This window comes from Ixodes scapularis, unplaced genomic scaffold (assembly GCF_016920785.2).
Source record: "Ixodes scapularis isolate PalLabHiFi unplaced genomic scaffold, ASM1692078v2 PGA_scaffold12__126_contigs__length_90152505, whole genome shotgun sequence".
Lineage (NCBI taxonomy): Eukaryota > Metazoa > Arthropoda > Arachnida > Ixodida > Ixodidae > Ixodes > Ixodes scapularis.
Window position 1 is genome coordinate 11,114,331 of NW_024609838.1, and position 22,262 is coordinate 11,136,592.

Here is a 22,262-nt window from a genome sequence, read left to right on the forward strand (position 1 = left end):
TGCGCAGGAATGTTAGCTGTTCCTCTCCTCCTCCCCAGCCTTCCTAGTGCTTGCCCTTTCTCCCCTTGCCCGGCGTTGCCTTCACCTGTACTGCATGCAAGTGGTGACACGGAGTATGGGCGGCACTGTGTAGATTTACTAGCGATGACGTATGGGGGAGAGAGAAAAGACCTTGCCTTCTATATGGCATTTGTTGTGTGCACCATTGCAACGGGAGGGCGCCACCAGGTGAACTCTAGCGAGAGCGGCCGACCTTTTGGGTCATTGCTCGAGTGAGCAAGATGTGCATATTATGTAACCACGTAAAGACCCTAAATAAACAGTGTTACGTGCCTTAACTCGAGTCGAACCCGACAGTACTGATACACACGCTTTGTCCCGAGCGGCTGCAGTGGCGGATTCAGAGGGACATGTTCTGGGAAAAGAGGGGTAGAATCTGGAAGCACCTGCATCTGCCCTTGAGTGGCCGTCACTACTCGGTGATTCGCTCTGCCTCCCGCATGTCGTAGACTCGTTCGTAGAACCTATTGTAGATGTTACGTATGACATTGATTTCGTCCACCAGGGCTTGCGTGACCATCTGCACGAAGGCGAGCAGGATGACAAATACGAGGCACATGCCCGTGATGAGGGTCACGTTCTCGCGCAGGTACCGATGTGTGGCGTCGATGCAGTTACCCATGTACACCGACTCCCACGCGTCATAGTCAGTCTGGTTCAGCACGCCCCGGCCACAGAACAGGCTCACCACCTGCATCAGGCGTGGAGCAGACTCAATACCCAATACCCCTCATCGCCTCCACAGTGTCTCGTAACGAGTGCGACACTAGCACGCGGCTATGCCAAGAAGGAGGCGTCTGCGACTTTGCGGCGACTACTTCTAACTGTCGGGCAGAAATGTCTTTTGTCCCTACCTCCCCGTACGAAGATGTCGGATCAAAATCAGAATGAAAGTTTTCAGATCCGGTCTGGATCTGAAAATGGGAGTGAACAAATGCAGAGGCATGCCATTTAGAGAAGCTCGTTTTAGCGAATGCCATTTTACTGACCTCAGTTTATTGAATTCCTTTATAGAGATACTCAGTCTAAAGAAAATGGCGATGAGCTTCCTATTAGTGAATTTGGCCACCGCGAAGCGGCATGTGTGGATGGGTCGGATCAGAGCTGTTTGTACTGAGAGAGTTTGGCCAATGGGCAGAGCTTGTTGCCCGCAAGAACCAGCGGATTTCGTGATAACACAAAATGGCGTTATTTCTTTGTCTTTATTCCTGAGAAATTGCAGAAAGTTCCTACGAGTCGGAGCCACAAAAAGGCAGACGGGAGTAGTCATCCTCCGGTTGTCAAACTATGCTGCTGTGGTTGCCAGGCTGTCAAGGCCAAAATCTGGGTCGGATTAAAGCCCCTTCATGTTTTAAAAGTAGCGCAATGTGCGTCGATGCGGGGGGCACGTGCAAGGTGAAGCCCTTGGGAAGATCATGACGGCACAGCGCAGCACTGAGCTAGATTTTAGAAGCCATGTTGTTCTCAGACGTGGCGCGTGGCACATGTCTCGAGCATTTCCACAATAATGAATGGCGCCACTTTTCCCAGGATAGAGGGGCTTTAGGTATGGTCTGTTAACATTTTTGTAATGAGCCGCCGCAGACTATTGCTGGAAAGCAGCATAAACGCGGGGCCCCGGGGGGGTTAACACGTTACACGAGCGAAGTAGGGGAGCCTTTTTTTAAACCGCATTCCTTTTTCATAAACGGCATTTCTCTAAACTGATAGCCACCACTTTCTCTAAACCGAGCTACGATAAAAGGAACTAATTCTCTAAATTGTGCTATCATGAAATGGCGTTCGATCTACCGTAGTTAACTCAAACAAATGTCAGGTTTTAAACCAGATGGAACTTTTAGGTGCAAGCGAGCTGGATAAGAATGACAATAATAATCCCTATTTGCTGACTGGAACTTAGGAAATTTCTTCGAGCCCTATTTTTGATCCACTTTCAATCTGGTTTGAAAATCCCGGAGGCATGCAGTTTAGAGAAGCTCGTTTTAGCGAACACCGTTTTACCGACCCCGGTTTATCGAATGCCTTCATAGAGTAACCCAGTTTAAAGAAAATGGCGATGAGCCTACTTTTAGCGAATTCGGCCGCCGCGAAGCGGCGTTGCGAGTAGATCAGGTGAGTTCACATTTAAAAAAAAGCGTCCCCTTTTCAATAAACGGCGTTTCTCTAACCTGAGGCTCTGCTTTCTCTAAACCGTGCTTCGATAAAACGTGCCCATTCTCTAAAATGTGCTTCGATGAAATGGCATTCGATCAACCGTAGTAAACTCGCCGGTTTCTACTCCTAAAATCCGCAGCAAGGTGCAAGTTTTCGGCGCGCAAGTCAAGCAAACGAGAGGTGCGCAGCATGCACAGATGGAAGAGATCCTCCTGGCATGGTTTAAAGAAGAACTAGCAGCAGCAGGGCAGGTGTGAACGTCGACGGTAAAGTTCGCGAGAAGGCCGATGAGAGCGCGAGCTGGCCGAGCCAGCAAACCAACCGATATTGAAAAGAAGAAAACCCAAATGAAAGTGGCCGACTATTTCAAGGCTGCGGAGTTCCTCACCGGGTATGCATATTTTAAATTTTTTAGCTCATTTTGGATAATACGATATTCGGATAATACGTTTTATTTTTCGGTTCCCGTGAGAAGCGTATCAACGGAATTCCACGCGTATATAAGGAGGTGGACTAAATAAACGAGTTAGCTAAGTTTGAAATGTCGTCCTGTCTATTTTCTGCCCTTTCTAGGTTTTGATGTTTCTTCTCTACCCCGGCCTCAGCTTAACTCAACGTGGTTAATATTCACCAGCTTGCCTGCACCCTTATGATATTTTCGAAGAACAAGGAAGGAATGAATGAAAGCTTGCCCTGTTTTCAAAGCTAAAGTAAGAGAAAAAAAAAAAAAAAAGAAGAGGAAAAAAACAAAAAGAATCTTAACAAAAGTAACGCAGCCGACAGGATTCGAACCTGTGCGGGGAGACCCCAATGGATTTCGAGTCCATCGCCTTAACCACTCGGCCACGACTGCAGACATCATGACATCACTCACAACCAAACACAAGAAACAAAAACGCTAGTTTTCTCACTTTTTCCTGTTTTATTTGGGCTCTTTTTTCTATTTCCCTTTTATTTTTCCGCTCGATATCAATCATAGAGAATATCGCAGTGTAGATTAACCGTACCACATTTCACTGTTTATGACTTACTTTTTTTTTTTTTTTTTCTGCAAAGAAGGACTTACGGGGAAAACCACGAGTTGATACCGTAATAATCATTTTCACCTAAAAAAAAAAAAAAGTTTTGCGCATTGTGCAGATTGAGATTGGATAGAAAGGGGGTTAGCCTAGTTCGCGTGCCAGGTCTACGCGCAGGGACAGCGGCTTGCGTTCACGATGGTTAACGATACCACGAGAGCTGTGAATAGGGAGCACCGGAGAACAGACAGACAAAGCGAGACAGCGCACTCGGAATCGAAAGATAATGCACAGATCAAGGAGGTACAAAAATTGCGCAAGAGGCGGCCATGGCGGCTAATGGCGGCCCTGGCGGCCATTACCGCCAACGCTTCCTACCGGGCGCAACGCACGGTGAAACCGGGGTAAAGTGAATTTTAACGCGGGCCGTGTTGGCCGTTCCAAATGTTACTTGCGTTCAGCGCTTTTCAAATCTGTATTGTCGCGTGACACGACCCGCCGGAGAAACTCAGATCCATTTGGGTAGTATTTGGAACACAACACAAGGTGCGCTACTTTTCGCTTCATGGATGGCGAACGAGGACGCCCGACTGGGCGGCCATGTTGGAACACCCAGCGTTAATTAACTGTGGCTGTCCCAGAGCCGTATATGTAGAGAGTTTGGTCAATGGGAGGCGCGGGCAGAGCCAGGGCGTGCGGCAGACTCGGAAGGAGGGCTTGGCATGCTCTCTTGACCAACCAGAAGCCGAAAAGAATCCCCTAGCGGTGGTAGCGAGAAACAGTTCTGAGCCGATCGATCATCGAAGGTCTCTGTTCGTATATGGTTTTAATAAGTGCGTAAGAGTGAAGTGTAGTAACTCTTTGTGGTTGAAAATAGGGTGCACGTGTTGTTTCATTATGATCATGCAGAAAGATGTAAGAAACGAATGCGCCGCTCAACTCTGTTTTGCGCGGACAGAGTGTGACCGCTCTGACGGCAGATTCCCGGCGCTCGGCGTTTGGCGTAAGGATTATGTCGATCTTTCCGCTAGTCGCACTCTTCCACCATCATTTTAGATGAGTGTGATTGAAACATCACGTCTACCATATTTTCAGCCATCGAGAGTAACTCAAATGCAGTTATCAGGTTTGTTTCTCGCGACCACCGCCAGGGTATTATTTCCGGCTTCTGGTTGGTCACATTCGAATTTCTGAAGACGCCCTGGAACACGCCCAGCCCGCTTTCGGCCAATGGCGGCGCTTCATTTGTCTCCTATACTTCCCAACGAATGGCCAAACTCTCTACATATACGGCTCTGGGCTGTCCTGCTGTGGCCACGCAACCGGCCGTTCGTGGCTCGAATGGGATTCGAGCTTGCATAATTGTTTTTTTTATATGCCCGTGAGTACCCGCTTTCGGATTCGTATTATTCGATTTCAAGCAAAAATATGATAGTATTGTCCGTATCAAAATATATTGAAAACGTATTATACCGAAAAACGTACTATGCCGAATCGTATCAACGAGATTCCACAGTCTCAATCTCAAGGTCATCATCATCATCTTCTTCTCCTCCTTCTTTCCTTTCTCTTTTCCTTCTTTCTTTCTTTCGTTCGCTCGTTCTTTCTTTCTTTCTTTTATTTATTCATTTTCAAGGGGGCAGAGACTAAAGGGCGTGATACCTGACGAGGTTTCTACCCCCTTACAGTTCTTGAGCAGCATTGCACAACTTTTAGAGCGCCTGCGCCCGTTTTCCTGGTTCCGCGGAGTGAAAATTGACGTCACGTGACCTCAATGCCAATTCAATTTGCCGCTAAATTTAGCGGGGAAAATAACGCCATATTACTTAATGTCACGTCACCTATGAACAAGTTCAGTTTTTCCGCTAGATTTAGCGGAACAATTTACGTCACGTGACCTCAGCAGGAATTCAATCCCCGCTAAATTTAGCGGGAAAATTTACGTCATGTCCTCAACATCAACTCAGTGACGTCACAGGGCTTGGTGTCACGTCACCTACGAACAAGTTCAGTTTCTCCGCCTTAGCGGGAAAATTGACGTCACATGACCTCAGCAGCAATTCCATTGGGTTTAGCGGCAAAATTGACGTCACGTGACCTCAACATCAACTCAGTAATGACGTCATATGACTTGGTGTCACGTCACCTATGAACAAATTCAGTTTCTCCGCTAGATTTAGCGGGAAAATTGACCTTACGTGACCTCAGCAGCGATTCCATTCCCCACTAAATTTAGCGGGAAAATTGACAGTAAACAGTAAAACAGAGAGCTGTTCAAAGATTCAGTCCGCCGAAACCAGCGGCCGGGATGGTTTAATCGGTCAAAGCGTCGCCCCAGAGAGGCGAAGGTTGCGGGGCGACCTTCGCCTATCCGGTATCCCCGGTCCCCGGTCATGGCCCAATTCTTTGCCAGCTTTCTTTCTCTTTCCCTAACTTCGATGTAATAAAAATTTAATAATGTTCGTTTACAATATTACTACGGCTGTACTTGTCAATAATCCCTTCCTGCTAGTGAATCGCGGGACACGTGGGAGGGTGAGGGGGAAGGAGTTTTATGAACACGCACACCACGAACCGAGGCTGTGTTAAAATATTTAATATCCTGCGCTGTCTGTACACCTGCAAATTGTACTGCAGCAATGAGGCCAAAATAGTTTGCGCTCCCAGTGCTATTCTTTTATGTTAAATATGTTATTAAATGTGTTGAAGTTGAAAGCAGAAAAATCAACTGCAGCAGAACTCAATGCACAAAATGAAATTAAGAAACAGTAAATCTTTCTTGCGTTATTGTTTTCTGTCCATGCTTTCTTTTATCAACGTGGTCATATACAAACATTTAACATTATGTTATTTTTCGACCGTTCTGAGTTGCAGGCTTTTTGCCTTGTCTGACTGTCTTCACTAAAAAAAAAAAAAAATCGCAGCAATTCTTACGATTGATACAGCGATTTGAAAATAATTACAATGTTTTGTATTTAAACTTTTGGCGAGCCATCTTTCTTACAATATTTTGCTACCAAGGTGAGAAGTACAACGGAACATGCGCGTCATGTCTCCTGCAAGAACGACAGTCACTTCCCGCAATGCTTGAATAAAAAGTGGCGTCCCACTGGGATTCACACGATTACCAGCGAACTCCGCGCTTCCCCGTGCCCCGTTGTTCGGCAGCACCGTGGCTTGCAGAGTGAGTTTTACGACAGCGTGAAATGCGGGACATTTTAAAGATTTGGGAATTTCTTGCGGGACGCGAGACACGAGCCCTCAGTGCGGGAGAGTCCCGCGAGTCACGGGGCGGGTGGTCACCCTACTCCCAATATATATACGGTGAAGTAAAAGAAAAGAAAACAGAGCGCTACTTTCAACTAAAGTTTATTCTCGGAAAACATGTATATATATATATATATATATATATACACACCGTGAAATCGTGACATGTACGACAGAAATGCGACATCATCGAATCAGTTCTTGTCTTTCTGCTGTCTACTTTACGAAAGATTGAAAAACTGGCCCACTTTCCCGAAAACAAGGTCAGCTACTCATGCGGGAAGGGTCCACTTCGAAGAAAAGATCGGGGGCATCCCCTTCTAAGTCAGAAAGGCACGCCTAGCTGGGCTTTGCTTGGAATCGCAGGCGGGTTTTGCCATGCCTCTTTTTTCATCGCCTGAATCCGTAATCGAGCATCTCGAAGAAAAATCTTCGAGATGTTCGATCTTTGGATCGTGAATTAAAGTGATTTCTCGGTTGTAAAACAGGGTCACGCGTGATCGCAAACAAAAGATCACGCGTGATCGCTGAGAAACCGCCAACCTAGATATGCTCCCCCGAAGGGGGAGCAGAGTTGCGCATTTGTTTTCCCCACGCCGCCACGCCGCTATTCGCCGAAATCCATCACGTGAGGAGCAAAGCATCCAGCGCCGTGCAAGATAGCCACCTTTACGGTCGTTCCGCCGGCGTTGCTCGCGCCCCGGCGTATGTTCCCCCGCTTTCGCCTTCTTCTCCTCTTTTCCTGTTTTCCATGCGCGGCGGCGCCGCTATTTGGCAAATTTAGTCACGTGACGAGCAGAGCATCCAGGGCGTGCAGGAAAGCCGGCGCTACGGCCACCCGCCGAGGCTGAATGCTCAACTCTGCTACCGTAGGAACTCAGGAACTCTACGCCAACCACCTCTCGCCAACCGCCTCTGGGTGTGTCTGAACGGGGTCGCTCGCGAACAGCCTCTGGCAGAGCCGTATATTGGGAGAGTTTGGCCAGGGGGTGTGGCGATGAAGGAGCCGGGGAGGAGAAAAGTAAATGAAAGGGAGGTGAGCGCCGAAGGAGCGAGAGAGAAAGAAGGGAGCAGGGAGGAGACGACCGCCGTTTTTGAGAAACGCTGTCGGAGACCGGTCGGGGAAGAGCACTGCTGAGGCTACGCGTCGTCTGCTACGGGCCGACTTCTTTTTTGCCTGAATAAAAGTTTGTGGCCATACGTCGAGAAAATTTCATTTTAGCTTTTCAACCCACCGAGGAACAACAGTGTATCGTTTTCTTGCCAGAGCCAGCGATATAAAAGGAAATAATCGAGATTTAGATGCCGATCTCATGCATTCCGCCGGGAGAATGAACAAAAATGGCGGTCCTCCCCGCTCAGCTGGGAGCAGCAGGGAGTTCACGCGCATGCGCTCATGCCTCTCGCTCTGCGCCGCGTGCTGATTGGCTCACTCGGGAGGAGAGCGTTACGGCGGCGATATCATTAGACTGACCAAACTCTCCCCATATACGGCTCTGGCCTCTGGGTGTGTCCGAACGGGACCGCTCGCGAACCGCGTCCTCGGTCCACCAGTGCTTCGCGAACGCGGATCCGCTTCCAGTGTGAATGTCGCCATTAGTCAGGTCATATCAAACAAGTTGTTTGTTTACTTACACGTTTGTGACCAACTTCTGAGCATGAACGTTCATACGAAAACGCCTATCCTTCTGCTGGAACAATTTCGTCCATCCTCACTGATCGTTTGGCACCTGCACGCTGTGGGGGCACACGGTTGCCCGGTACCCAAAATACCGCGGCCATCATTCGGCCGCAAGGTGGCGGCAAGCAGTCGGCCACGCGCGCCTCGTGCCGCTCGCCTAGATAAGGCGAGACAGGAGCGGCGCGAGGGCAGTTGGCCGATTTCCGCCGAGCTGAAGTAACCATGTTAGTATTGTGATTGTCTTTATCTTATTAAATGTAGTTTCTTGTTGTTGAAACCGTTGGCTTCGTGTTATTCCTCCGGGTCGGGTATGCAGCAAGGCAAACCGACCACAACACATCCACGAAAGTGCCGCCAACAATGCATAGTAAACAGCCGAGCAACCTTTTTGGCTTCTTGTGCCTGTGACTTTCAATTGGACTCTGAAGATGCCGCAGAAGTGTCAAAGGTCGTTGAGCTCCTTTTTTCTGGCAAGTTCCACCTACTCCGGAAGATGCCACAAAAGCTTTTAGAGCGCAGCTTTTAGGCGCCCGTTTCCGGCTTGAGCGGCGTAACCGTCGGCGTCGGCGTAACCGCGCAGTGCATTATGGGAACATTTCCCTGCTAAATAGATCAAAAAATTTCCCTGCTAAATTTAGCGGAAAATTTTTCCCGCTAAATTTAGCGGAAAAATTTCCCCGCTTAGTTTAGCGGAAAAATTTCCCCTCTAAATTTAGCGGAAAAATCACCCGCTGAATTTAGCGGAAAAAGTTCCCCGCTAAATTTAGCAGAAACAATTCCCCTCTAAATTTAGCGGAAAAATTTCCCCAAACTTACCGGAAAAAATTACCCGCTATATTTAGCAAAACAATTTCCCACTAAATTTAGCGAAAAAAATTCTTGCTATATTTAGCAGAAAAATTTTGGCGCTAAATTTAGAGGAAAAATTTCCCTGCTAAATTTAACGGAAAAAGTCCCTGCTAAATTTAGCAGAAAAATTTTCTCGCTAAATTTAGCGGAAAAATTTCCCCCTAAATTTAGGGAAAAATTTTCCGCAATATTTAGCGGGAAAATTCCCTGCTATATTTAGCGGAAAAATCCACGCTGAATTTAGCAGAAAAATTTCCCACTAAATTTAGGGGAAAAAGTTCCCCGCTAAATTTAGCGGAAAAAATTCCCCGCTAATTAACGGAAAAATTTTCCCGCTACATTTAGCGGAAAAATTTTCCCGCTAAATTTAGCGGAAAAACTTCCCCGCTAAAGTTAGCAGAAAAATATCCTTACTGACTTTGGCAGAAAAATTTCCGCGCTAAATTTAGCGGAAAAAATGTCCCGCTATATTTGGCAGAAAAATTTTCCCTAAATGGGAGTCGAGCAGGAGAGAATGAGGAGCATAGCCTCCTTTCCGTACCTTCCCCTCCTCCTCAAGAGCTGCGCTCTAATTCGGCGTTACAGGAGATTGTAAACGTCTTTTATTTTTTATGTAATTTATCAGTGATTAAGGTCTGTTTCGAGTGACACCGGTGCAACACGCAGGGTTTTTACATTAAAAAAGAGGAGTGACAGTTCAGTGGATGCCTCCTTCACTTTATGTTTCTTAATAGCTGCAAGCCCAATCGGCTTGCATTTGATAGGTGAATAACCACTACAAAATTATGAAAAGCTAACATAAATCTGCAAACTGACTTCTTAAACAATGGTTTTGTGGGTTACGTTGCAATTTCAGGTTCAACGGGAACCCACTTTACAGGTGCTACTCACATGACGTCACATCGCAAGGGGCGCTAGCATCGGCCGCTGCGGGAGCCATGTTTGCTGTTTCACTTCCACCCGCGTAGCGTGTTGCCTACTGTCTGCCCGCAATTCTAAGCTTGGTTTGCATAGGCGTGCGCAGGATTTTTCATTAGGGGGGGGGGGGGGGGGGCGAAGTTTCCCCTGAGCGCCTCTCCCCCCCCCCCCCCCCCCCTTTCTATCAACGCACTCCCACTGATGTCCTTCCGCTCATATTGTAGTGTTGAGACGAGATATGGTTATGAAACGTCTATTTCAACAATATTGAATTGTAACATATACAAAATATTATTAAGCAGTTGATTTCACTTTCTTGTGAATCGTCCGCGAAGAAAGTCAGTCCCTGCGCAGCTGAGACGTCAGTGACACAACGCGCGCACAAATAATTTTTATTCTTTCTAAACCAGAGAAAGATACGACACATATGGCAAATGCATGGGTGCACCTACACATGGCGAAAGCTGTCATATGGCGTCTGCAACGTTCATGCAGAGAACGAAAAATGTGGTGTTAAAATATTTTATGACTAGATTACTAAAAACGTGTTGCACGTAGGAGATATAGTACTTTTCACCAATCGTGAAAATTCTAAAGCAAAATTCTACGCGAATTTGTCGCGAACTGTTTGATGAATGACTCAGAACTTGTTGACAATGCAATCTGTTGCTCAACGAACGGTAAAAGCAGCCACCGAAGCCGGTCATGACTCATAGTTGATCTCAGCTTTGTTCTCACAATGGCGAGCTTTGAAAACGTCCGCTCGGCTGAGCAACTAGTGACAGGGACAACTGCAAAGCCTTTAAGGATTAAAAAAAAAGTCCTTATAAACTAACGCTCCTAGGCCGTTTTGTTGCAACCAGTCTAGCCAAGTCACCGAGCTTTGTGTGCTCTGTGCTAACCTGTGCCTTCAGTAAGTGGAGCTCAGCCCGCAAGCTGTCAGTCTCCACGTCATAATACTTAGTGGCGTCTATCTCCTCGCATTGGCAGTGAGGTGCAGAATGTTCATTATCGCAGATATGAGAACGACGGTCTCCTGCGTGAATCTTGCCTCAATTCCTTCAACGAAAGCATCAAGCATGGGGTAAAAACTGCTGACGCGGAGTTCTTCCTCCTTTGTTTCGTGGAAAAAAAAAAAAAAAAAACTGACTGGCGAAGTTCACGTTTGCGCGTCTAGACACTTTCCTCTGTCTCACAGCAGGAATACTGATCCCGCGAGTCTGGCATATCTCTGTGGCGCCTTGAAACGCCTTTGTAAATGCACTCTAGTCCAGCCTCATTTTCTTGAGAGCTTCTTGGAGATTTTTCACTCCCTGGAGTGAAAGAAAATCATCACATGACGCCCTGGAGTGACAATCACTCCAGGGCGTCACGTGATGATTTTCTTTTGCGATAATTCGATAGTTTTCTAGAAGCCCGACGCGGCGGCCGTGTCCAGGGGCGAGGAGGGTTTTTCGCCGACGGCTGGCCATAGACGGGTTGGCGCCTGGCGCTGCTTCGCGGCGTCTTTTTATGTTTTTTTTTTTTTTTTGCGCGCACTAGAGGGAGGGTACTTTGGCGTTGGTGTTTTATGCCGTCGAAAAAGAAACCACACCGCCGGCGCAGTCGCGCCCCGAGTCAGGCCAACTTTGCGCCCCCCCCCCCCCCCCTTCTAGATGATTAGAGGGGCCGGACGCCCCCCCTGCCCCCCCTCCCCCCTTCTTCTGAAATCGCGACGATCTGGCTTGTAAGGGAATCGCACGAAATACTTTTGTAGAGTCCAGTAGTGAGCGCAGCGGGAATTCCGGCGGCGCAACACCTGGGTCTGAAATTGGGGCACCGGTTGGTACTAGTGGTTCTGCAGAACCACTGGAACCAGCTGGTTCCGCCTGGATCCAAAATTGGGGCACTAGATCTGTATCCCGTCTGGAACTGCGCGATTCCAGGCTGGATACAAACTGGTGCCCCAATTTTGGGTCTAGCAGGAACCGGTATTTTTCATTCCGGCCTGTATCTGACATTTTCGTACGGGAACGCTATCGTCTGCAACAGGTTTAGAAAGTGCCCTTTCACGTTCTGAAATTTAGTGACAGGGGACGCCAGTACGTAGGCTGGCCGCTGGCGTCTGTGTCCGAGCTTTCCACCTGTTCGGTCCGGCGTAGTTTAGAGATGAAAGTACACATGGAAAGGTGCCCGATGACCCGGCCGTTGATGTTCCTTGTATTGTCTGGATATACCAGGGCTCGAGGCGCAGTCCTTTCCACCAGATTCTCGGCGATCAATGTCATCGGCAGGTAAAGGGGTGACCTGATTTCGCCGCGCATCAGTGAATTGTAGTGGCAAGGACATTTTTCTTGTTTATAACGCACTCGCGGTACGACGCGGTCAGAGCCTCCTGCCAAATTTGAATGTAGACATTTATCACGACCTCTCGCGCCTGACGCCCAAACATGCCTTTGCGAAAGGACGTTTTGAAGCGATTCGGTGAGAAAAGCAGCGAAGCACATGATTCGGCCATTACAGGAACGGAATCACACAGAAAAACCGAGCGCTGCAGCCATGTTGCCAGCGGATGTACGTGTTTTCACCAAACCACATGCGTTTGCATATATTTATAAAAACATAAACTTCATATACTTAATTCCTTTAGTTCCAAATCATTCTCAGCAGTACACATCTGGATTATTGTGCAATGTTTACGCACGAAATAGTTATAAAAAAAAAAATTACTTTTGCGGACTACTTTGTGGTGCGAAGGAATGCTCTTCTCGAAGTTGCGAACCGTCCCTCAGCCTTTCGCTGCGCTCGGATGGAAGCTGAAACGAAGGATAGACTCTTCGTAAATACTTTCTAATTGTTAGTTTGTGACAGCATGCGGTTTCCGAACGAGTATACACCAACTCATGTTTACAAACAAACCGGAACGCCCGGAGCGCCCCTAGCGGGCGCCACCGGCCCCGCGCATGCGCGATGGGTGTGTGGGCAAGAAGCTCGCCGTCGCCCATAAACAAACCATTGAAATGCGATGTTGTCGGCGTCGGTGTGAGTCCCCGCGCTCTTTTTGGCGTTGAAATTGTTGATTCTACGTCCTCCTAACGATGTCTGACTACTTGAGCGGCGTCAGCGAAATTACCGAGGCTCGTTACACCGCAAAACTTCACATGCGGCGATTCATTCCGCGTGGACGCCGCAGAATGTACGCTAAAGCCTGATTCACATGATGAGATTTCGCTCGCAATTTTCAGTAACGACGTCGCTCGGACTGCAAAAGCGTGAACCGTAGCTGAGATGTCGACGTCGATACTGAAAATTGCAAGCGGAATCTAACCAAGAGAATCAGGCATAACAAGTCGGTGATGGCCACTGGAAACAATGATCAACATCTCCTTGCATCTACTGTTTACAACCAGCCTGCTTACCAGCCTTCAAACTTAAAGGGACCATGAAATGATTTTAAAATCTAATTTCATCCACCGCACGTCGTAAAAGGTGTGAAAAGAAACACAAAAGCACAAAACTAGGGAGCCAAAAAAAATTATTTGCTATAGAACTTTTAAAAGAAAACTGGACTCTTTTGCGACTTCTTTCCTTCAAAAGCTCTGCCTTTTCACTACGATGCATCCGCAGAAATGGAGCACGTCAGCCGAATCCACGTCGCCTATTGGGTAAGAGCCTACCTCACCAGCACCGCGATCGTAAACAATAAATAGCCGGCGAATGTTTCCTAAAAGTTTTGTTAAATAATATTCAGACCCACATTTTGTAGCATAATTAGAGATGTGTGGCGAAAATTGCCAAATTTGATAATGCTGAGAGCCACGCGCCATCTATCGTGTGCTAAACGAAGCAACTACTGCGCGTGCGCAGTAGGGCAGGGCTGGCAAGGCCGACTGCCGGCTGGCAGGGCCTTCCTCTCAAAACTCTGACTGACTGAACGTTTATTTTTCTACGTGTTCATCTCGCGCGTGCCGACTTCAAGCAGCAAGAAAAAAAATGTACTTAAAACAGACCACGACGAACAAGAACGCTGGATCCACAAACACCCGAAATGAGCGACAACAGCCGCGAATCGCGCTCCGACGATGCTCTCAGAATATAGGCCTAGCAGGCACTCCGACTCGGCGCAGCGTTGCTTCGTCGCAAGACCGTCTGTCTGCCTGCGACCGGCTGGCGTGCTGAATGGAATATGCCCGCGCTACCCTTGTGGGGTACCCTTGTGGACCCTTCCCGTATAATAGTTTGATCGCTGACCTCAATTTTACGTTAAGAGGTGAGGTCAATCTCTTCCCCTTGTTTTCCGAGGCAGTGTTGACGAACACTCGTCGAAAAGGGACCCTCGTCGATTCTCTCTTCTTGTTTTGTGTGATATAGAGCTGAAATAAACGCTGTATGGATTACCCTCGTAACACGGTATGTACACTTTGTTATTGGTATGCCATTTTTATCCTGACAGACTGCACGTCACTGTCGAGCTGTAACAGTTCGTGAGAGGTATACGTGCAATACCGGTCCAACCTTTCTGTGCCGAGTGTCGCGTCAGTATCGAGTTGCAATCGTAAAAGATCGGTCCCGAAGCGCTTACCAACAGCGCGAATACAGTAAAACCTACCGGCGCACCCCAACTCGTCGCCGCTAATGCTCCCATCTCCTACTGCCGAGAGAAGTTCCGGTTCCGGAAATAGCGTACGTCACGGCTTGTTTTGCGGTCAAGAAAAAGTCGATATTTCATTAATTTTTTGTGGTTAATAAACCGAGACGAAAACGGATGCCTGTTCGGCATTCAGTGAACATTGACGGTTTAATGTAAAAGTTATCTGGAAAAAGTAAAAAAGTCATTTCATGGTCCCTTTAAGACTTTTGAGGCCTGCACTTACTTCTTATCGCAAGTACCAGGCCCACGTTTGGTCTACGGGCCGGTGTCCTCTAAAGCAGCAGACGACAAGCAGAAACGTTTGAAAGAGCAGACGACAGTTCGAACGATCAGGCGGCCGTTTGAACTTGAAGACGCACTGAACGTAGTCCGCACGTGGTCCGTACAACCAGCGTACAACTTGACGATTTTCCGGCGCTCATTTTAAAACAAAAAAATAAATTTGATGACCAGAAGTATCCGTGAATTCAACCCAAAATACTTCCCGCCCAAGCAATCGTGGTCCGACGGCGTCTGGTTTTCCCTTTTCACGGCACACATCCGCGTTCTCGGACGAACCGAGCGCATGAAAACTGACCTTCAAATCTTTTTCGACACTTCTGGTACAGCCCCAGTCGCAGCATTTTGACGAGAAGGCAGGTTTTTGTCTGGTTCCTTTCAAAACAACGCAGGAATACACGTCTCACATGGGCACTTCCGCCCACAGCCCCGGACCGGAAGTGCGTCCGACGCGCCACCACCGCGGTGTGACGTAACAGAAATGAGTTCGTGTATACACGTTTGTAAGTCCGGTCTCAGGGCGCCGCCATCTTCCTCAGTGAAGTGCGCTCTTGGGCGCGGTCATAATCCGATTACGACGCCTTAGCAAGGCTTCGTAATCGGATTATGACTCGTCCAAGCGCACCCCAGTCGAGCAAGATGGCAGTGCCCTGAAGCCGAACTTATAACGCGTCTACTCTTTCGGAACCGCTTGCTGTCATGAACTAACAATTATAAAATATTTACGGTTTCCGAACGAGTTTATTGACATTAAAAAGTACCTTGTTCGCTTAGCAGGCTAAAGCGTACAAGTACCTCGAAGCGCACAACTTGTTGACAACTCCACTGCTCCCGTGTTCGTGCGGCACTGGTGCAGGGAGGTCCTGGGTCCTCTTCAGACTTGTACATTACCCATTACAAGTAATCAAAATACTTGTAATCGATTACTTTTTGAAGTAATTATGTAATCAGTTCATTACTTTTGTTAGGCAGTTCACAAGAGTAATCTGACAACTTTTTCAAGTAATAAAAATACTTCAAGTCGTTACTATTCTTCCACAAGTTCCCCCCCCCCCCCTTTCCCTCCGGCACGCTTTTTTTTTTTCTTCTTCTAAGATGACCAATTAAAATTTGCATCTTAAAAAAATGCGGAGTTGTAGGAACTGAGGTCAACCCGTTTGTATGTACAGTCTCTGGTGAATGTCCGTTCTCGAGCTAGAACTGATATTGGGAAGCCCCAGGAAAGCCCCAGTGCACAAGAAAGACCATTCAGGGCGAAGTATCAGGGAGGAGAATGTAGATGTGCATAAAATACTGAGTTTACTGCGCGCGCGCGCAGTAAACAGTAAAACACCAGCAGGCAGCGGATCGCTGGACCCAAGGCGGTGGTGTTGAAAAAACGCGATGATGATGATAGCGACTCACATGACTGCCGCTGTCCAATGATGCCGCAGTGAACCAGAATATTGTCGAATAGAGCGACTGTATTGTCGGCAAAATGCCAAAGAAAAGGAATGCGGTACTCTGAAAGTGTAGCGTATTTAGCCACCACCACGTTACCCACCACGTGATGCAATGACGTCACATGATGTCGTGGTATCACGTGACACATGACACCAAGACGTCTGTTCACCTGCTAAATTTCACGGGGAAATGCGCGGACGAACTGATTTCTGTGGGGAGTCTTACTTGATGGGAGTCGTTGCGCTTGCAACAGGAGTGAGGCACCGAGCAGCGTTCGTAGCTCGGGTTGGAACGGGAGCAGTTGAAATACATGTTGTCGTTCCAGTCGCGGAAGCTCTTGTCCGACAGGCCGCAGCACTTGAGGTCTTCCTGCGAGCCATAAGGACACACCGCTAGAAGGTCCCGCGAATCTTTAAGCCCATCGGTGAGGAGATTCAATTGTCGCGCCCCTAGCGGCTAAGTTCACAACTAAACCCGCGGTGTGACACGTGTGCCTGGCAGCGATACCAGCTGAGGCGCTCACTACGCTGTTGTTGGCTCGACACTTCCCGACTGGTGTCGGATGTGGGATATGCCATGCGCATCGGCGGTAGTTCGAAGCAAGGACCACGTCTCATCGTATAATTGGAAGAAACGATGGATCCGCCGAAACCACCGGAACCGCAACTTCTGTCCGGGAACGTCGCCAATTGAACTGACACTCGTTCAAAGACAAATTTGGGCTGTAACTGACTCTTCTTCCCGTCAGGTACTCAACCACAACATAAAATATTTGTTTGTGTTCCTGAGGCGGAGCTTGGCTGACTTAGCCGAACGCTACGTCGGCGTTCGCCTGGAGAGAGTCCCATCCACCACGTCATTTATCTATAATTCTCCTCTAACACTACGAGTAAAGAGTTTAGACAGGAGTAGAGTAACTGCAAGCGTAACATATACAGTTAGTCTGACTTATCTAAGTATACCACCATCGTTTGATTGTGCCGCGGGTGCTTCTAGTGGATGTCGACAACGCGTCGCCAGTTTTTTCTTATGGCGCATTCCACCTCCAGACGCGAACGCTCTTATGAGTCGGCTGTGGCTGCCGGTGACGCGCCGCTGTTTGAGAGCACGCTCCCATTGGTCTATTGTGGACGCCGGCGCCGCGCCGCCGCCAAAACTAGATTGGCGGTGACGCTCCGCCATTTTTGGCTCAAGTGCGTCCCAGCGTGCACCAGCTTGGCGGTACTTGGTCATAAAATTCAAATTCATACAGTGCTTTAGACAGGAGAACACACTGGCATCATCTACCGATTGCCGTGGAATTACACTTTCCTTCTGCGTATATACAGGTTTTTTTTTTTTATAGGTTTTGCAGGTCGTTTAAACACAATAAAAAATACGTTAAAGCTACACAAATGCGGTTATACACAGATATAAACTGTTCCATGGTTACATGATAGATGACTCCAGTGTGCCAGTGTGTTCTAGATTGCAGATAGGGTACATCTGAAACCATGGGGAGCGTTTGCAATTCAATGGCGGACGCCTGCCAGTATCCAAAATCCTAGCCCCAAGCGATCAAAACGTAAAATAATAACTTCAAACGCAAGCTCTTCTGATGAGAGAGAGACTGCGCATAAAACAAGATTTTCGCTACTCAGTACAGCAGTCTTGTCATCGGTGTTGTTCTTGGAGCTTCGTGGCTATCAAGTTGTTGACTATACATTTCAGACGCTCTTGATATGTGCGAATGTTTCTAACAAAACGGAGTCTCGCAAAAAGCGCAATTCCCCCCCCCCCCCCCCCCCTCACCCCTGTGTCATGGCGTCAGCATAAACAAACATGGCGGCGTCCATGGAACATAGCAGACACTGCAGGCGGAAAGTCGGTTTTGCACCACGTGACGATATAAAAGTCCCACTCTTCTCGGAACATTACTAATTTCCCCTTTTTTGTAGAGAATTAACATATATGTAGGCGCATTTTAGATTATATGTTCATTTTCTTACGAAGACATATGTTTCAAAGGCCAGAAACATCGCTTCTTCCTCCGACAACCACATATCGTAAGAACTATTTCGCGCGGCGTTTGAACAATGCGCAAAAAGTTCCCTCTTCGTGAGCGCGGTTACCAGCGCGTGCGACGCATTCGGTCGCATCCAAAGACAAATGTGCGGAGCAGCGTTTCGCCTCCCAAGAGCTGCCCTTCACCTGGATGCTGTCGATGATCCACTGCAGGTCCGGGTTGTCCCTGTAGTGGAGCACGAGGTTGCTGCTGAGCGTGGAGCGGAGCGTGCGCTTCACCTGCGATGGCAGGAAGAACACCAGCAGGCCCAGGATGAGGTTCAGCAGCAGCAGGGCCGTCACCACGTGCGAGTAGGTGCTCAGCAGGCAGGTGTTCTCGCGCAGGGCGCCCACGCAGCCGCAAAAGGACACCGACACCAGGACCACGCCGACCACCGTCACCGTCGTCTCGATGTTCACCAGCATCACGCTGCGTCGCCCGTAGTTCATCAACTCGTTGACTATCGGCCGAGAAAACCGTAGGTAAGCGGTTACGACGCGCAGATTGAAGCGAAAGGCGAAGGAGCGTCGTGTCACATAAAACGTGTTGACATGCGACGCGTGCGAAGACGCCCAGTTTTTTCACGGTGCAGGCGTTTGGTAGCTGACCAAAGTACAATCTCCTGTTCGCCCATTTTAATGCTTAGGAACCCACAGCCCAGCGCAGGCATGTTCGTCGCTTCCCCCAGCGAGGAAATCGCTGAAAATTGCATCGTCCAGAAGCACTGACAAGATGAGGACGGCGGGGAGGAATTTCAGCTGTATCGCCTTCGATGTTACATCGGCGTCTCGTGAGCTTCGAGCGTGCACGCGCAGCCAAAGCACCACGGAAGGCAACGAGCGCGTGCTCAAAAAACGGCCGTTCGAAAAAAAAAAAAAAAAAAAAAAAAACCGCTCTGCTGTTTTTGCTTTGTTAGTGACTCGACGAGACGTTTCGGTGGCTCCCTCTTGTGTTTCCCACCTGTAACGTCGCTAGAAGGATTATCAGTTGCAAGCGACACTTTGGACGGTGTGTGAAAAAAGCACGGTGGAAGCTTGAGATCATCGTGTCCTAAAACCAACACCGTCAAAGTGGACAGTCTGACATTCCTCTTGTCTCTATTAATAAAAATAGAGTTCATCAAACTCAAGACATCTTTATATATAGCAAGTATTCACTGGCGGCCATAGCTGTGTGCGCGAATGCTGAGCGCGTGCTGATGGCGAGCTTCCACAGTTCTTTTGCAACGTGCATTCCGCACCATCAAGAGTGCTTGTCTTAGCAGCCTATTGATATGAGCTCGTTCTTAGCATGCGCTCTAAACAGCACCCACAAATATGGCGTCCAGTGAATACTTTGGTTGCGCACGTCACCAATGCGGAGAGCAAGTCGTCTGCTTTTTTGCGCAAGAGGTGCGGTGACGTCAAAAAAACGCCGAGCTCTGATTGGTTCTAACTGAAGGATAGTGGGTAGACCTCGAGGCAGCTTGTCCTTTGAGGTCTACCCACTATCCTTCAATCCGAGCCAATCAGAGCTTGACAGTGTGACGTCACCAAAAACCTTGCAAAAGAAGCAGACGAACTTGCGGTCCGCATAGCTTCCACTTTGCCAGGTCGTACCTATTGGCGACGAGCGCGACCGAAAGCGTCGCTGTGGTCGGCCTTCCACAATTGGCCGAACGCTGACTTATGACGTCGGAAAGGGTATACCATCGACGGAAATAAGAGGAATGAAAGAACTTTAATGTTGACGGTGTTGGCAGTGTTCCTTTGAGAGCGCAATGATTTCAAGCTTCCACCACGCTATTTACAAACACCGTCGAACTTGTTGTTTGCAAGGTAATGACGTCACAAGGGGGAACCGTAGGAGGGCGCCACCATAACTTCTCGCCGCTAATACGCACGACGGTTGCTAATGTAGCTTTGGTAAGGATGCATTTTGCAGTACCGGATAAAGGCGCCGATGAAGCGCAGGACTCTACGTGCCTGTAGATGTTGTAGTCCAGCTTGAACCTGCCGGACGCGGGAGGATTGGTCCAGGCGTCGAAGTAGGCGTAGACGCCCGTGAAGATGAAGCCGAGACCCAGCAGCCAGAAGAGGATGTTGAAGCTGACCAGCGGGTAGCGCACGTACGGGTTCACGTCCAGCACCAGCGTCATCTCGCTCAGGCCGACGTCCGGAGTGTTGCCGCCGGAACGCCACCCCAGACTCGCCATGCCGGGAGACACTGCAACAGGGCGCTGACATCTTTGTATACGCGGTCGTCGGCAGCTTTAAACGGCGGTACCTTCCGTATGCGGGAAGGCTTCGTTTTGCGCCAATCCGGCTTACGGGTTCCGGAAACCGCAGCCTTTGCGACTCCCGCCGCTACCCGTTGCGGGCCTCGCCAAGCATGTCCAGTCGATGCGGGTTTCCGAAAGTTTAAACAGATTCAACTCCGAATGCAGCTGGCGGAAGCAGCAACACGTCACCCGGTGACATAACAGAACTATCGCAAGTCTTTTGCGGTGTCCAAGAGTCGCAACCCGCAATCCGGTTTGGATTGAACCGGGAACCGGATTCTCCGTCGAGGGAGGAAATTTAGCGGTTCAGTCGGGATCCTGGTTTGGGTTAGCCAGCAGCCAGCCGCATATGAGGGCTGTGCTTTCGATCAAGTTACCTTGATTGCGCAGTTGGAGCACGAGCAATATACCATCTATGCCCGTTTTCACCTCAACAACCGTAGTTAAAAAGATCGGCTCCTCGAGGAGTATTATTAATTTCCCCCTTTACGTCGATAATTAAGATATATGCAGGTGAATTTGAGATTAGATATATGCTACCTTACCAAGAAGTGCACGTTCCAGACGCGAAAAGTATTTTTTTCCCCCTTCGAAAATCATATCTTGCAAGAACTATACTATGCGCAAAGTATAAACAATGCGCTAAAACTTTTTTTCTGTTGTTTTTTCCCTTGAGGTGAAAACGCGTATAAGAGTGATCGGAAAATAATGTCCCGCGAAAAAAACATAAAAAAACAGCCTTAACTTTTCATTCAGCTAACCAAAGAGTCTGTTTCATGCACCATTGAAAAGAGCAGAAAATTCAGAAAATACGTAATTCCATGAGCTCCCGGTAAGTTTCGCCATTAATTTTCGCTCCTTTGGGGACAAAGACCAGTTTGGTAGTTTTGCCCAATCCGAATATCCCAGCCAAGACCATAACTGGCTTCGGAAAATAGACGTTTTCCGCGTTGACAACCCGCGGAGCTCCTATGGGGAGCAGTTCGCGTTATTCTGTGAATTTCGGTGCAGTTCGACGGTAAATATCTTCTCGTCTGTGAGGAGAATCCGTCTCTCCGGCGGACGCGCCGCGTTCAACTATTGAAGTTAAAATGCACCTAGGGCGGGACGCGCTACCTGAAAGGCCCGCTGATGCATGGTTGTATGAAAACAATACTAATTGTTCCGCAAAACCCTGCGAACTAAAGATGATAAAAACATCACGCGCCCATCATTTGGTACTAAACTCCAATAAATTTCATACAAAAAAAGTCTTTTCCGTTTGTTTTTACGCAAAAAACAGGCTTTCAAAAAGCTCGAGGTGACCATAGTACAGACAAACGAAAAAGAGTGGCGCTGTTGTCGCATTTAGTTCGGCCTCGGTGGACGCCAGCGGCCCAGGTTTCGACGGCGAGTTTTCCAACTGAGTGTTTTAGTAACGTTGGGGCGGGTCAATCGGTGGTCCACAAACAATGACGTATTTGCGTAGACCTTAACTGTCTTCTAGGTGACATGGGCACGAGCAGCAGGAGGCACAAAACGACAACGTAGAAAGGAGGAAAAAGAAAGAAAATGGTTTTTTTTTTGGGGGAGGGGGGGGGGGGGGGAGAGGGGGGGGATCTACTGAAAGAAATGTTAAAAGCTTAATTTTCTCTATTTATTGTTTTCTATGGACGTGA

General features: G+C 48.3%; 1 protein-coding gene and 1 non-coding gene across 2 annotated transcripts; both read right to left on the minus strand.

Annotated features, from left to right (window-relative positions):
* Window positions 1-152: 152 nt before the first annotated feature.
* LOC8053196 (tetraspanin-33) lies at window positions 153-20,538 on the minus strand. The gene is made up of 4 exons (XM_042289322.1): window positions 20,271-20,538; window positions 18,491-18,804; window positions 16,526-16,669; window positions 153-751 (listed from the first exon to the last, which is right to left on the minus strand). The coding sequence occupies exons 1-4, from the start codon at window positions 20,536-20,538 to the stop codon at window positions 473-475; spliced, it is 1,005 nt and encodes a 334-aa protein (XP_042145256.1). The 3' UTR covers window positions 153-472.
* Window positions 2,986-3,067, minus strand: Trnas-cga. The gene has a single exon. It is a non-coding gene; the product is annotated as a tRNA-Ser (tRNA).
* Window positions 20,539-22,262: the final 1,724 nt, after the last annotated feature.